Source organism: Perca fluviatilis, chromosome 22 (assembly GCF_010015445.1).
Source record: "Perca fluviatilis chromosome 22, GENO_Pfluv_1.0, whole genome shotgun sequence".
Taxonomy (NCBI): domain Eukaryota; kingdom Metazoa; phylum Chordata; class Actinopteri; order Perciformes; family Percidae; genus Perca; species Perca fluviatilis.
In genome coordinates this window covers 16,394,398-16,409,639 of record NC_053133.1, presented here as the reverse complement: position 1 = coordinate 16,409,639, position 15,242 = coordinate 16,394,398, and the positions used below count along the sequence as shown (strand labels likewise).

At 40.3% G+C, this 15,242-nt stretch overlaps 1 protein-coding gene across 3 annotated transcripts in view; it reads right to left on the bottom strand.

Moving 5' to 3' along the window:
• vipr1b (vasoactive intestinal peptide receptor 1b) overlaps positions 1 to 13,377 on the bottom strand; it is a 50,848-nt gene extending 37,471 nt beyond the window's left edge. Inside the window, exons 1-2 of one of the 3 annotated variants that reach the window (XM_039790948.1) lie at positions 13,157 to 13,377; positions 2,200 to 2,290 (exon numbers count right to left, since the gene is read on the bottom strand). In XM_039790948.1, coding sequence (XP_039646882.1) covers positions 2,200 to 2,290; positions 13,157 to 13,210 — 145 coding nt within the window. In that variant the 5' untranslated portion in view covers positions 13,211 to 13,377. Of the gene's footprint in view, positions 1 to 2,199; positions 2,291 to 5,616; positions 5,716 to 5,762; positions 5,873 to 13,156 lie in introns of those variants that run through there. The other 2 variants (XM_039790949.1, XM_039790950.1) reach the window with 2 other exon arrangements.
• Between the last annotated feature and the right edge of the window lie 1,865 nt (positions 13,378 to 15,242).

The window sequence follows — 15,242 nt, the reverse complement described above, 5'->3', positions numbered from 1 at the left end:
GCCTCCCTGGTAAAGTCTACTCCAAGGTGCTGGAAAGGAGGGTTCGGCCGATAGTCGAACCTCAGGTTGAGGAGGAACAATGCGGATTCCGTCCTGGTCGTGGAACAACGGACCAGCTCTTACACTCGCAAGGATCCTGGAGGGGGCCTGGGAGTATGCCCAACCGGTCTACATGTGTTTTGTGGATTTGGAGAAGGCGTATGACCGGGTCCCCCGGAGATACTGTGGGAGGTGCTGCGGGAGTATGGGGTGAGGGGGTCTCTACCAGGGCCATCCAATCTCTGTACGACCAAAGTGAGAGCTGTTCCGGGTTCTCGGCAGTAAGTCGGACTCGTTTCAGGTGAGGGTTGGCCTCCGCCAGGGCTGCGCTTTGTCACCAATCCTGTTTGTAATATTTATGGACAGGATATCGGAGTCGTGTCGGGGGGTGGGAGGGGTTGCCGGTTGGTGGGCTGGGGATCTCGCGCTGCTTTTGCAGATGATGTGGTCCTGATGGCATCATCGGCCTGCGACCTTCAGCACTCACTGGATCGGTTTGCGCCCCGAGTGTGAAGCGGTTGGGATGAGGATCAGCACCTCTAAATCGGAGGCCATGGTTCTCAGCAGGAAACCGATGGAATGCCTTCTCCAGGTAGGGAATGAGTCCTTACCCCAAGTGAAGGAGTTCAAGTACCTTGGGGTTTTGTTCGGAGTGAGGGGACAATGGAGCGGAGATTGGTCGGAGAACGCAGCGGGTGCGGTATTACATTCCATCTATCGCTCGCGCGCCTTGTGCCGAAAAGAGAGCTGAGCCAGAAGGCAAGCTCTCGATCTACCGGTCAGTTTCGTTCCTACCCTCACCTATGGTCATGAAGGCTGGGTCATGACCGAAAGAACGAGATCCAGGGTGCAAGCGGCCGAAATGGGTTTCCTCAGGAGGGTGGCTGGCGTCTCCCTTAGAGATAGGGTGAGAAGCTCAGTCATCCGTGAGGAGCTCGGGTAGAGCCCGGCTCCTTTGCGTCCGAAAGAGCCAGTTGAGGTGGTTCGGGCATCTGGTGAGGATGCCCCTGGCCTCCCTAGGGAGGTGTTCCAGGCACGCGTCAGCTGGGAGGAGGCCTCGGGGAAGACCCAGGACTAGGTGGAGGGATTATATCTCCAACCTGGCCTGGGAACGCCTCGGGATCCCCCAGTCGGAGCTGGTTAATGTTGCTCGGGAAAGGGAAGTTTGGGGTCCCCTGCTGGAGCTGCTCCCCCCGCGACCCGACACCGGATAAGCGGACGAAGATGGATGGATGGATGGCAGTATTGGGTAGAAATCCCATCATAACTACATTCAAGGTTATTATTATGCCATAACCTTGTAACGTCATGTGTGTCTCTAATGAAACGTCCTTCCCTTTAATGGCCCTGCACAATTACACAGGTGTTTTTAATTTGTCCGGCTGATTTGACCTCCATTGAGGCTGCAGGTTGGGAACAAAAAAGTAGTGTCCATGCATGTGCAATACTCAATCCCACAATGCAATGCTCCACATTTCATACAAATGAAAATTGCAGCTGTGTGACACTACACCTGTCAGTGATGATGCAAAATGTTGATTCATAAGGGTCCAAAACCTCAATTTACTGCACCCCAATACCACATGTCTACTCTTATGTTAAGGAATTCATGATAGGGCTCATTATAATTCTTTGTCTTAATTCATTTTGGGGGATAATCACGCTTTTAGTTTTGGAACTATGACCCCACAATGCTTTGGGTAATGTAAAGAGAAAAAATAATGTTGCCAAGAAGTAAGTTAGTCAAGTTAGTTAGCTGTGGACTACAACTTGAGCCCTTTTCTTTGTATTTGTTTACATTTTGGCAAATTGGCACCATTGAAAGTTTGCAGAATTAGTTCCTGATTCATGGATATATACTGTAGACAGACATCTATCACTGGATTACTTTGAACTGAAGAGGGGGGGTGGTGGTAGAAAAAGAAAAAAAAAAAAAGGATTATTTGGTACTGAGACGTGATAATAAGAGTAGTCATCGGTGAGGTCAGCATAATTTCACAACGTCTCTGCAGACACTCTGGAAACCCTGCTATAATAGGGCTTCATCTATAAACTGTATTACCTTACCTCGCTATTTATTTACTCATGCTGTATCCCATTTCCTCTAAATAGCCTCCTGCCCACCCTTAACAGAGAGAGGAAAATGTGTTTGAGAATGACCTGAAGTGACGTTTCCAAAGGTGCTATTCTCACAGCGCTCTTTCTCCAGCTCAATGTCGTTCACTACGTCACACATCTGCAGCGATAACACCTGTGGAAGAGGCAGAAAGCACATTTTAGGTGTCAAGAATCGAACATCCTTCCATTAAACTGCAATTAGGCACTGAAAGAATTCATATTCAGTGAGGCTGAGGCCTGCAGACAGGTTACATTTTAGTGAATATGTACTAGTAAATATTTTTGTTAACATTTCCCTTTATCACTTTCCTGCAGCTATGGCCTTTCATGTCATGTTTTCCTATTAGAATGAACCCCCGGCTAATAATACACAGAAATGTTCTCTATGTCTGAAATCCCTCTTGCCTGGCAAATAGATGCTATCATGGAAATGGATTAGGAAGTGGAGAAGAGAGCCACTGAGTAATCTACTGCGATTGTTCATCTGTGTCAACAAAGGCTGAAAAAATGCGGGCTGACAGCCGTTGGCGGAGAGCCGGTGGGTCAATGAAAATGTGTAAGACGAGCAGCAAGGAGCTTGAGAAGGTCAGTGGAGATGAAGAGAGAGTGTATTCATGAACTCCCAGGGAAGAGCTTCACCCTGCTACCAAAGCTACAATGAATACAAGACTCAAGGCAATAAAGGTCACAGTGAGAAAACTGATGCAGCCAAAAAGCAAATAGTATATTAACAATTCTACAACTCATGTTCTGCTAATGGTCCTTATATATGTCTTTATATAAAGTTTCATGAACCTCCACCACCCAGGTCCAGTCAAACATGAAATGATCTTCATCAATCATCCACAAATGCCCTATTCAGTCCAGGATTGAGCTCCAGTACACTTGACACTGTTGTAAGCAGCAGTCCGTATCACCTCAGACATGACAAACACACCAAACCAGCATTAATGAAAAAGGACACCTCATAGCCCTGTTGAGCATATGCATAGTAGTGTGAAGTACGCTTTGTTCATCATTTACAACAAGGAGTAAGTACACTATTTACCATGCTTGCTGTGCTTTTTGATATGTATTTGTGCAGGAATATTTAAAAGCACACAAACACATCAACACAAAATACGATTTCTGCAAGGAACTGATGATGGCAGCAATACTTCAGACACCCAATTCCAACAGGAGAATGTGTAGAAAGGTTTTTATTCAAATTTAATTAGTTTCCATTTGTGTTAAAAATAAAAAAAACAATGTAGCATAGCAACTTTGATGTACTGACAAAGTAAAAGGGTAAATTAACCAGTATACAACTGGACTGAGAGAAATAGGGAGCAGGAGAGCAGCAGGGAAGCAGAGGAAAGTCTGGCAACTGCAAGGCTGATGAGGGAAAAGGGTAATTGCAGGGCAGGAGGGAGTGGCTGGGACAGGTGGAAAAGTCAAGGTGCATTTGGTGAACAGGTGGGAAATGGCCATGAACAAGTTTGGAGTTTGCAGATTGTGACACGTGCAGAGTTTGATACTAGAAGACTGTCCTTCACAAATTCATCTTCACAAGTTTTTCTCTGCTTAACTTAAACTCTAGTTTAAGGTGTGTACGTCAGAGGAGGCCAATCATGGTCAAATATAAAACTTACTTAAGTGTGATGTTACAACTAAAAGCCTCTAGTGCAGCCTCCAGACTTCACAGTGAAGAAGGAAAGATCTTGTGTCCAGTAGTTAAACTTTTGAAATTAACAATATACTTACGTATGTACGTACGGTCACTCCAAACTTCCCAGCCCTCATTGACTCTGCCATCACACACAAAGCACTCACCATAGCACACAACCCCAGGCACCCTCTGAACTCATGCTGCAGATACAGATCTATGATGTGTAAAAAAGCATGCTACAGTAAAAGCTTTGTGCCCTCTGCTATCACTTCCCTCAAGAAACACTAGCAATAATCCAATCAATGGACTCATGTTCTTGTGACTATATTGTGTTCCTTGTGGCTATGTTTTTGTGATTGATGTTCCTTAATTGTTGTTATGCGTGTCCCTGACTGTGGAAACAAATTTCCTCTACTGTCTGACAATAAATTAGCTATGTCCCTAAAACATGTCTAGAGGTGACCTTTAAATCCTGCACAGATTTGGCTTAAGGTAAAGGTGACTGACTTTCTAACACACTGCTGTAGCTACATTCATTAACCACAGCCAAATGAGCTACTGTTGACTTGTAGGCAGTACAGCAAAATTGCGTCAAGGGCAACAGTTACCTGTAGGCAAACAACATCATGGAAAATATGAAAAAAAAGCTAAACACTATATACCTCCATGTTATCACTTCTCCACACAACATTTCTGAGCCTCAGTCATTGCCTCACTCTCTCTCTCCCCCAATGGATGAGGTCGTCCTGACACTATCACAATCCAAAGAACTTTGCTCACAGGAGTCTTTGCCTCCGACAGATTACAGCAGAAAATCCAACATATCCTGAAGTAAATAGCAGCAGCACTGGCCGGGAGGCATGAGATTTATCTGCCAACATTATCTGTGCAGAGCAACATGGACGGAGGAGGAAATCTCATGTTGGTCAGACCCTTTGGTAACCTTATTTTTGATACACATGAAATTGATTGTCGGCCAATGTAACAACCAAGCACTCAATAGAGGATTTCAGTCCAAAAGCCCCTCATAGGGGAAGGTAATACTTTATGATCACAGACAAAATATAATATTCTACAACTTGTACAACCTGGTCTGTCAGTGTTTTATCTGTGTACAGTGTCAGCACTGCAATCCTTATATCAAAAAGTTACATTATTTAAGTAGCCTATGATTATAGAATTAAAACAAAATAATTTCCTTTATAATACATTAAATTAGAAAAATAATACACTATTTAGAATATTTTTCATACATCAAAATATGTCAATTGCAAACTCTTTAGACATGTACAGAACGATAAAATTATGTGATCATATCATCCAAGCTGGTTTATCAAACAGATAGAGAAGGGTGACTGCTTCAGGTGCGACATGAGCCCCAAGTTTTTGGTAATATAATTGATTAATAAGATTTGCAATTCCTGTGTTTGTGAAGAATATAAATCACAGTATGAGTCTGCTGAACGTTGATAAATTATCATATTGAATTATCATCCAGGTCTCATGGGTAACGTGTTCCTGTTGCCTCATAAGTATAACCATTACAGTCCAATTTAGAGATGCTCTATAAAGTAGTAGCTAGCTAAGATGTAAACAAGGTCCACAGCAAACTCTGCCTTTCTCTAGGCTTAGAAGTAGTCTAATACTTAGTAGGCCTACAGTATTAAGCTAACGTTACTCATTATTTTCAACCAACAACTTTACTCTTTTAGTTCACTTGTCTCATTAGCTTCCATTTCCAACTGCAACATGCAGCTGTCTCCAGTCAAAAAGCTCTGATAAACCCACTAACATCAACGCGCTAACGTTACCTGATGAACAGCAGACAGTTCCAGTAACGTTAGACAACCGGGTAACGTTAGCAACTAGCTGGTGAACATTATAACGTTAGCGAAGCATTTAAAGGCTCAGGCGCTGGTGTGGAGACCAAAAACAGAGTCGTTAATATTGCACTTACATTTGTCAGGTGGCCGGAAACACGACTCCAAATAAATGCTTATGTTTTTCCTGATTGGTTTTTCCCATGGTTTTTCCATGTCTACTGGATGTGCAAATAAGTAATTGTTTGCTATCATTTTAGCAACATCAACTTTCAGCTAGTTCCGCTACCTCGTAGTGGCCAGAAACAACAATGCAACCTTTTGGCGCGTCACAGTAGGAATAGCACAGTTGTAAATAATATAATTGATGAACTGTATGACCTTTTTAAGTAAAAATAATGTGCTTTGTTGTCTCTTATTATTATATACATACTATATTATTATATTAGTATAACTTTGTATTATTGAAGTGTATTTATCTAACAGGATATTTGCCCCCATTTTAAGTTTTTTATTTAGTTAGCCTAGCTATACTGCCCTACAAAGGCAAAGTGCAGTAACTACGCCAACACTGAAACTGAGAAAAATGGCTTCAAAGTTTTCATACAGGCCAGCCAAACATGTTGTAGGTACAATAATGTTGATACTTTTATGTAATACCTTTACAGGAAGGAAAATGTTATACATAAAAAAAAAGACCATTGATATGACCTTTGACCCTAAAAATGTAGATACTGCACTCTGCCTTTGTCTAACCTCAAGCAACTAAAACACTATTACAAAGGCAGAGTGCAGTATCTACAATTGAAATGTGTTAATCCAACTTTCTTTTTTTATTCCTTATACATTTTCATTTGTTTTAATTGGTTTTATGTTTTGTTTATGGATGTTTATAGGTTGAGTGTTGAAAGTGCTTGTTAGTAACCTTCATCCAGTGTATTCAAGAATAGTATTTTGTCGTAATGTCCCTGTTACATTAGTCTTAAATGATTAAATTGTCATTCTCATTATTTCCCCCAAAACATCCTTATAATTTTACACACAATCAAAATGCTGGTATTTTGGTTTGTGTTTGATTTTATGTTAATTGAAAATTAATTCATTAAATACCAAGGTTACTTATAAAACGGCACTTAAAAATTCATATACATTTAACAACATAACTCAAACAGAATAACAAGAGTGTGTGTGTGTGTGTGTGTGTGTGTGTGTGTGTGTGTGTGTGTGTGTGTGTGTGTGTGTGTGTGTCAGCTAGACAACATTATAAAGCAGATGCGTTAGGCACAGTCACAGTATGCTGCCTTACTTTATATGAAAAATTGTGTTGTTGCGTGAGACGGTGTGCATATGTCCATTTCGTGTGTCACAGTCAATTTTGCGAGACATTAAAAAAAAGATGTTTTACTCTGACAACTGAAAATAGATATTGACATATTAAAAATATTATTTAGAACGTAGCCTATCTCCATATAAAAAAATACTCATAAAATTAAATGAAACTAGTGTAACCGAGCGTTTCTTATATTGTCTCACTGTTTGGGCTCTAAAATAAAGACACAAAGACGGCACGTCTCACTTAATTCAAATGCTGACAACGGTCAGAAAATACAACGCTTTTTCCACTTCCCTTTTCCCGTCAAAATAAAAGCTCTATGTTTACAACTTCCTCTTAAGCTTCAACTGAGAGATTACCTAATAAAATACATTACAATAGCGTAAGTAATGAAGACAACAAGAAACAAAACAGTTATGACAGCGTTTCCAGAGTGGATAGATGCTAACGTTACTGCCTTCAAGGGGAGCAGGTAAGCTAAAATGGTTTATATGCTAGCGGCTCGCTAGCAAGTGACGGCAATTTATTGATTTAGGTGTTATTTGCCAGGTTAGGTGTTCATATTTTACCATGTTCCTTACCACTGTCTGGATACTTGCATTTCAAAGCTAGAGACACTATAAGTTTTCCTCGGGATTGTGCCATGTTTCTCTGGGTTAATGATGTTGGCTTGTTGGTGGTCTGTATCACAGTGTCACCTCGCGCACGGCGTTCCTATATAACAGACTCTGTGATAAGGATGCTGTGCGCGAGGCGGACAGATTGGTAGATTTGAATGTGGCTACAGAGGCAGACCGCAGTATCTACCGCGTCAAAGTCGGGTAAACAAAGGCAGAACGCAGTAACTTCACTTACTGCGGTTTGCCTTGGTACTAGCTACCGAGTCAAAGTCGGGTAAACAAAGGCAAACCGCAGTAACTTCACTTACTGCGGTTTGCCTTGGTACTAGCTACCGAGTCAAAGTCGGGTAAACAAAGGCAGAACGCAGTAACTTCACTTACTGCGGTTTGCCTTGGTACTAGCTTGGATTTTGTAGTTACTGCAAATTTGAGATAGTGATTTCTCTGAAACGGGATACAGTTGAACCAGGAGTTTTTGTCACAAGACGTAGGAGATGTTACAAAGCCCATTTCCACTCTAAACTCAATTTTGACCAAATATGTAGTTACTGCGTTTTGGCTTTGTACGGCAGAATATAGGCAGGCTATTTTTTTTATTTATATATATATTTATTTATTTATTATTTTTATTTAAGTCAGGGCCTTGTTTCTCTGTATCATTATGTTGAGTAGCCTACATGTCTGAAATGTTGTATATTTGAATGTTTTTACAAAAAAGGTTGAAAAAATTAAATGAAAAATTAATCACACTAGAATTTTTATATATATATATATAAAAATGTGAATTAATTAATTAAAAATTAATCACACTAGAATTTTTATATATATATATATATAAAAATTCTAGTGTGATTAATTTTAATTAATTTTAATATATATATATATATATATATATAGTCCATTAACTGCTGAATGTTTAATAAAGAGTAAAAAAAATATAATGGAGACATCTTTAATATTCTTAGAAACTACTGTGTAGTATTTCAAATTGTATTTTATGTTATTTCTAAACTGTATGTATTTCTAATGTATTTATTATCTCGCCCTTCTTCCCTTTCCCTAAGTGGCTATGCCACTTGTCAGGCCGCCATTGTAAATGTAAATTTTCTTAATGATTTGCCTGTAAAAATAAAGGTGAAATAAAATGTAAATTTTTTTTTTTTAAATCTGTGCTTTTTCTAAGTCCAAATGTCTGCTGTGAAAATGGCATACTTGTGTTTTTTTAGGTGTTTCTATTGGAACACTTTAATTAAGAAATCTTAAAATGACAAAGGCATAGGCTGTGGGGTTTCTCCAAATTCTAGCTAACAACACAGATTTCCAGTTTAATTTGATATGAAAGTGGGGCGTTGTTTTCGTTTCTTCTGGCTTTTGGGAAACGGAAACTAGTGGCAGGAAACCTAAAGTTTCCCAAAAACTATTAATGCAGCATAAACAGTAGAAAAACTGGAACAAAGTCACTCATCAGAGGCGCGGGAAATAGACATGATACTGGAATGTGTGCATGGACTTTAAATGTAGGCTGCTGGGATCAAGCTCTCTTCATTGCATGGAGATAGTTTATTAGGTATAAGCCTGTATATTGTGAATAGAGCCACAAAGAATGAGACCAATGATAATAAAATAATCAGAGTTCAGAGTATGTGATATATCGGAGAATGTGGGTTATTCATGTATGAAGAGACAAGAGACGAGGAGGAGGGTCCTGTCCCAGTGATTTATGCATGAGCTCAAAATGTTGATGACAATATTAAGTGCCTACCAGTTAGCGATGCTGAAAACTTAACTATAATATCTACACTTTGGACAGCCATGAATATTGCTGTAGTGGGCAATGAATCAAAATGTCAATCCCAAACTATGCAGATGATAAGTAGACCTCTGCAAAGCCTTAGGGACACACACACACACACACACACACACACACAATGTCTCCATGAGAAAAACATCACATGAATAACTGCCAGCTAGTTTGCTAGCACAGAGCTCATCACAAGGGCTACCAAGCTTGTTGCTTCAGGTTTTTTGTGATTGTTGTCATTTCAAACGGCCGCCAGTCTTGCTTTGTTTGAGTGCAAGATACAATCAAATAAAAAACGAGAAGACCTGGCAGGAAAATGAAAGGAGAAGCTTGTGTCTGTGTGTGGCCACGCAATGCAAGCAGAGTATGCCCATCCACACTTCACTGGAGAGCAACAGTATGCATGTACCTCTTCAGTCTCATGGCGTTTCACTTAAGGTTTGTTAGCCTGTAAGCTAAGTGAGTGCATTGGACATGATTTACATTAACACTTTTCCAGTCAAACAAACATAAAGACAGGAAATACTAGTGTGTAATGTTGAGTAAACTGAGTAAATTGCTATAATTGCTGATAACTACATGTTCCAAATGTCTTAAAGAAACAGTTCTGGGAAATACACTTACTCGTTTTTTGCCAAGAGTTAGATGGATAACATTAATACCACTTCAAAGTTAACTATGAAGCTCGATCTGGAAGTCAGTTAGCTTAATTTAGCATAAAGACCTGGCTCTGTTCAATGTAAAAAAAAAAAAAAAATGCATTCCAGCACCTATAAAGCTGACGCGTTATATCTTGTTTGTTTAATCTGTGCACAAACGATATGTGCTGGAACTCTTTCCGGGCGCTGGGATTTCCATAATGTACAGGTCCTTGTAAGTTCCAACTTAGCCTTCATTTTAAACTAGTGTACTTTTTTAAGTGGAGATTTACATGTTACTAAATTAAAACAGGTCGCCAAACACAAAGTCGTTTTTACGAAAAGAGTTGTTACTACATATTTACAGTTTACACACCAAGTGACTGCCAGGTATAGCTGACTAAACCAACGGACAAAACTAACATTAGCTTGCTGATAAAATGCGGTTTAATAAAGAATTCAAATAATATTTCACAAAAATAACACAACATACCTCAAATTACAAAACTTCATGGCAATAGTGTTTTGCGAATAATGTTAGCAAAATCAGATATCAGATGTTACTGCACGAATAACCTCTGTATTCATATTTCTCCATGTATGAATACATAATAAAACAAAGTTATACCTATATATTTACAAACAGTTGACAATTAAGGTTAATATATTTCATTCATTTGTGGTAGTTATGTTACACTTTGTGATGCTACATAAACTTTGTGTTTTATTGATTGCTTTTACAGTGCTACAAATGTTTTCTTGCAACTGATTAACATATTACTAAAATGTTTACTAGCTAAGACGGTTTCTCAGGTTTTAATGGTGCAACCTTAAACAGCAAATTGCTATTTTGAAACTAGTAGCTACAGAGGTCCGCGCATGATAGATGTTGCTCTCCAGTGAAGTGTAGGATGGGAATAAACACATTACTCTGCATTGTGTTGCCACACACAGACACAAGCTTCTCCTTTCATTTTCCTGTCAGCTCTTCCCATTCTTTATTGAACTTTGGTGTGAGCCGGCCTGGCTTTTTGCTTCCAGTCTTCACTAAGCTACTGTAAGCTAATCATCCAGCTCTAGCTTTATCTACAGACAGGGGTAGCCTATTTATCTTCTCATCTAACTCTCGGTATAAAAAAAAAAGTGAATAAGCATATTTCTAAAATTGTATATACCTTTATATGGTAATCAAGCTATCTATGATTATTAGTATAACATGTTTCTTTTGGTTTCTATCATGTGGTTTCATGTTTGGAAAGAGGCAGGTAGGAAAAGTAATTATCGCCCACCCTCTCAACTCCTCCTCTTCTCCCATCTGCGTTGTGTTAAACAGATAATGGTGACATCCAGCCACTAACATGCACTTTTTAACCACTTATGGGATTTTCTGCGCTTCCTCACTACATATTGATGAAACGTGCCAGATTATGATATTGTAAAGCAGCCACCAGGTCAGTGCAAAGCACATGAAAGTAGCACACCAGGAGCACAACGGCAAAATGCTTTCCACACTGCTGCCTATGAGAGCCACTGAAATATGTCAACAAATGATATATGTGGCTGATCTTTTAAAGCCTCAGGGTGGGCCAGACATCTGAGAGTTGTCAGAAGTGAGGAGGAAGACATTTTCACACAATCGCTTGAATGTTCACAGTCTGTTCTGCCTGGAAGAGCTTCATTGACAGGCATTAAAGGAAGCCATGCTGAGTGTCAAATGACTAAAATCCACCCAAAGACACAACCAGATAGTACCATAATGTGAAACGTTGAGCTTCTTTAGAATCCGACTTTTCTTTTGATTTTCTCTCACATATTTCTGAAAGTGTAACAAAAATCATTGTCATTCTTGATAATTGATATTAAAATGATACCTGTCAGAGATAACATGCCGTTTTTTAAGTAGATGCACAAGTTTGAATCCCTGTCAGGAGTTGTTTGCAGTGAGAGGAAAAGCAGCAGAGCACTTCTGACATTTCCTAATGGAGATAAAACATTTCTAGAAAATAAGACCTAACTGTAGATGACACTTGGTTTTAACAAGCCTAGTGAGAAGACCAAAATCCCAAGGTAGCTACTTCAGAGCAGGCCAACAGTTTTTCTTATCGTTCTATCAGATGATAGATGATTTCACTTTTAACTCAATGTCCCTATACAAGTGTGCATCTGCATGTGCACACCAAATTTTCTGCAGCAATACTGCACTGCAGGATGGCATATCACCATGTTACAATGCTCAAAGGCTTTCCCTCCAAAGATCAGAGCATAAGAGCATAAATATATATAGGCTTATTATTATATTAAAAATGTGTGAATTTAGTTCAGTTAAATTACTGTCCATAGGAGAGGAGATGTAACAATGTTTATGAGATGTTAGCACTTATTTGTTATTTGTACTCACCAGATATGAAGTTTGTGTGTATTAAATTATATAACAGCATTCCCTTCAGTAAAGTAGGCCATTTCCCATTGAAAAGGATTCTGATCAACCAATTATTAGATTGTCATTAAAATTGATAACTGTGTTAATCACTCATATAGCAAAAGCAGCAGGAAATACAACTCTTTAATATAAAGGGATTGACTTCAGACTGCAGGTAAAAGTGGCTAAACTCAGACACATACCTGAAAAAAAAACAACGTAATCTGACATTTGGGATGTGGGATGAAATCTGGGATGAAATATCTGATTTCTTAAAATCAGATGTCTCAGGAGATGTAGGCTATCCCATGATTTGAGAGCATCCTCGAACAAAATAGGTTAAAATGACTAGGCTAATATATCACCATAAAAGGACTAAACACCTTTTACATTGTCAGTAACTGCAAAATATTATTAATAATAATATTTTATTTTGGAGCATACAAAATGTATTGTCGGTCATAAACATCGATTCATAAAACAGCCGTACAACAAGCTGAATCAGGATTTCTAAACTCATCTATAATTTGACTGTGAGAAACGTGTTGGTCCGTGATGCGCTCACAGTGTTGGAAATGGCTTTAATGTCTATAATTAACTAATTGTCTTTGGCTTTAGTGAACTGAGGCTGCAACTGACTCTTCGCCACAAACCTTAAAAGGCAGTTTTCCTTTTAAAATAAAGAAACAATATTGCTAAAGTAAAGGATAGCCTACTTACTTTTTGCAGATATCCGTAGAACAGCAATAGAAGGAACAACTGTGAAGCATCCATCCTGTCTTTAGTTTTTGAGGTATTCTAAATAAAGGCTCCTCGATATCTGCAACACTCCTTTGAAAATATGTAAAGGTGTGTGTGGATGAAGCGCGGCTGTGTGTAGGTGTGTGCCTATGTATGTTCAGATGTGTGAGGTAAGCTGCTGCCGCTCCATCGGACTGCGCTTTTACTCTGTGCGCTCCGCCAGCAGGAGAGCTGCATCTGTTTGACAGTACCGCTACCGCCCCCCGCCCATTCACAAGTCCACACACACCGCGGGTCGGCGTGTCACAGGAGGCACTTTGGAGGCTGCTGGTGACGTGGTTAAAGGGGGCCTAATTAGGCCTAATTATTGTGTAACCGTGACTCGTCGTTGGTGATATCAGTAGACAGGTTGCCAACCAAATGTAGAGCAAACTTTAACCAACTTTTTTGAAAATGAAAATGTGCTGTTTCCATTAGTGATGGGTCGTTCACGAATGAGTCGGATCTAAGAGCCGGCTTTTGTAGGTGAACGACGGGAGCTGGCTCGCATATCCGAAGAGCCGACTCTATTTTTTAAAATATAGCCTATAGAAATTAAATCATTATGTAATATATAATAAATAATGAGTGAATTTTATTTTATTTTAAATAATTGACTAATTCAAAGAACAAAAAAATAATTATATAGGCACACATTAGTTTCGACTGTCTGATCAGCCTCACATTCTGTTCCTGTCAATCATACACAAGGGGCCCTATCTTGCACTCAGCGCAATTGCCTTTGTACACCGACGCATGTATCATTCCTATTTTGCACCCGACGCACAGCGGACTTTTCCCTCCACAGACGCACGTCGGTAAATTAGGGAATGTATTTGCGCTCCCGGGGGCGGTTCAGCGAAACGAGGAGGCGTGTTCCGGCGCCAACGTTACTTTGTGCTATTCTGCAGTTTCAGAAAACAATTCCGCCACTGACCAGGAAAAACCTGGTCTAAAGTCAGTGGCGCTAGTCTAAAGTCAGTGGCGCGTTATTCAGATGCTATTTTTAGGCCGCATGCTTGGCCATAATGTAGCGTGTGCACAACGCGCATACACTTCTCTCATCTAAATGGATGCAGCAGTTCCCATTTTTGCAAACCATACATAATTACAAAGGAAAATATACTGAAAATGCGCTTCAGGTGTTTGGATAGGTCAGGAGGCACTTTACAGTACAGTCCTCAAAAAGTCGCAGCATTCTTTGTGGCTTGTTGTGTTTTACACATTTCCATGAATCATGGATGTGTTGATGACATAAATGAGGAAATATTAGAGGACTTAAGGAGACGTGATGTTGAACTACGGCGGGATCTGGTCTGGGGTAATGCGCGATGCGCTCCTGATGGAAGCGGGTGGACGGAGATGGAGTGGGGGAGAGGAAGGGGCACAACATGTGCAGGTGGTGCGTTTGGAGGGCCCACGCCCATGGCTGCAGCAATCCTCTCCAGACTTGAGGAGATGCGCCCGAAGTAGCGCCGCAACATCGCCACCCCGGACAAGACGGCCATTTATTACTTTGCGCATCTCGCACCGGCAGCTCCGCCGTCGCGTCGCCAGGCAAATCAGCCGTCATAATAGTAATCCGCCATGGAACAAGCGTGCCTGCTCTTAAAGGGAATGTGAGATGACGCTCTGATTGGTTTATTGCACGTTACGCCCAAACACACCTAGCTACTTCAGACCAACCCATTTTAGATTTGCGTCGGGCGCAAGAGTCATTTATCCCGCCGGTAAAATAGCAACAGCGGCCGAGATCCGCCCACAAAGCTACTTGCGTTTTGCGTTTCATACTTGCGTTTCAGATCGTTAAAATAGGGCCCAAGGTGTCAACCAATTATACGGCATGAGGGAGTGGCCGAGCCATCATACACACACACACACACACACACACACACACACACACACACACACACACACACACACACACACACACACACACACACTGTCAAACTCGGAGGAGAGGACAGAGGAGAGGAAAAACAGCTCTGAAAACAAAACGGAGAGAAAAAGAGGGACCAGTTTAATC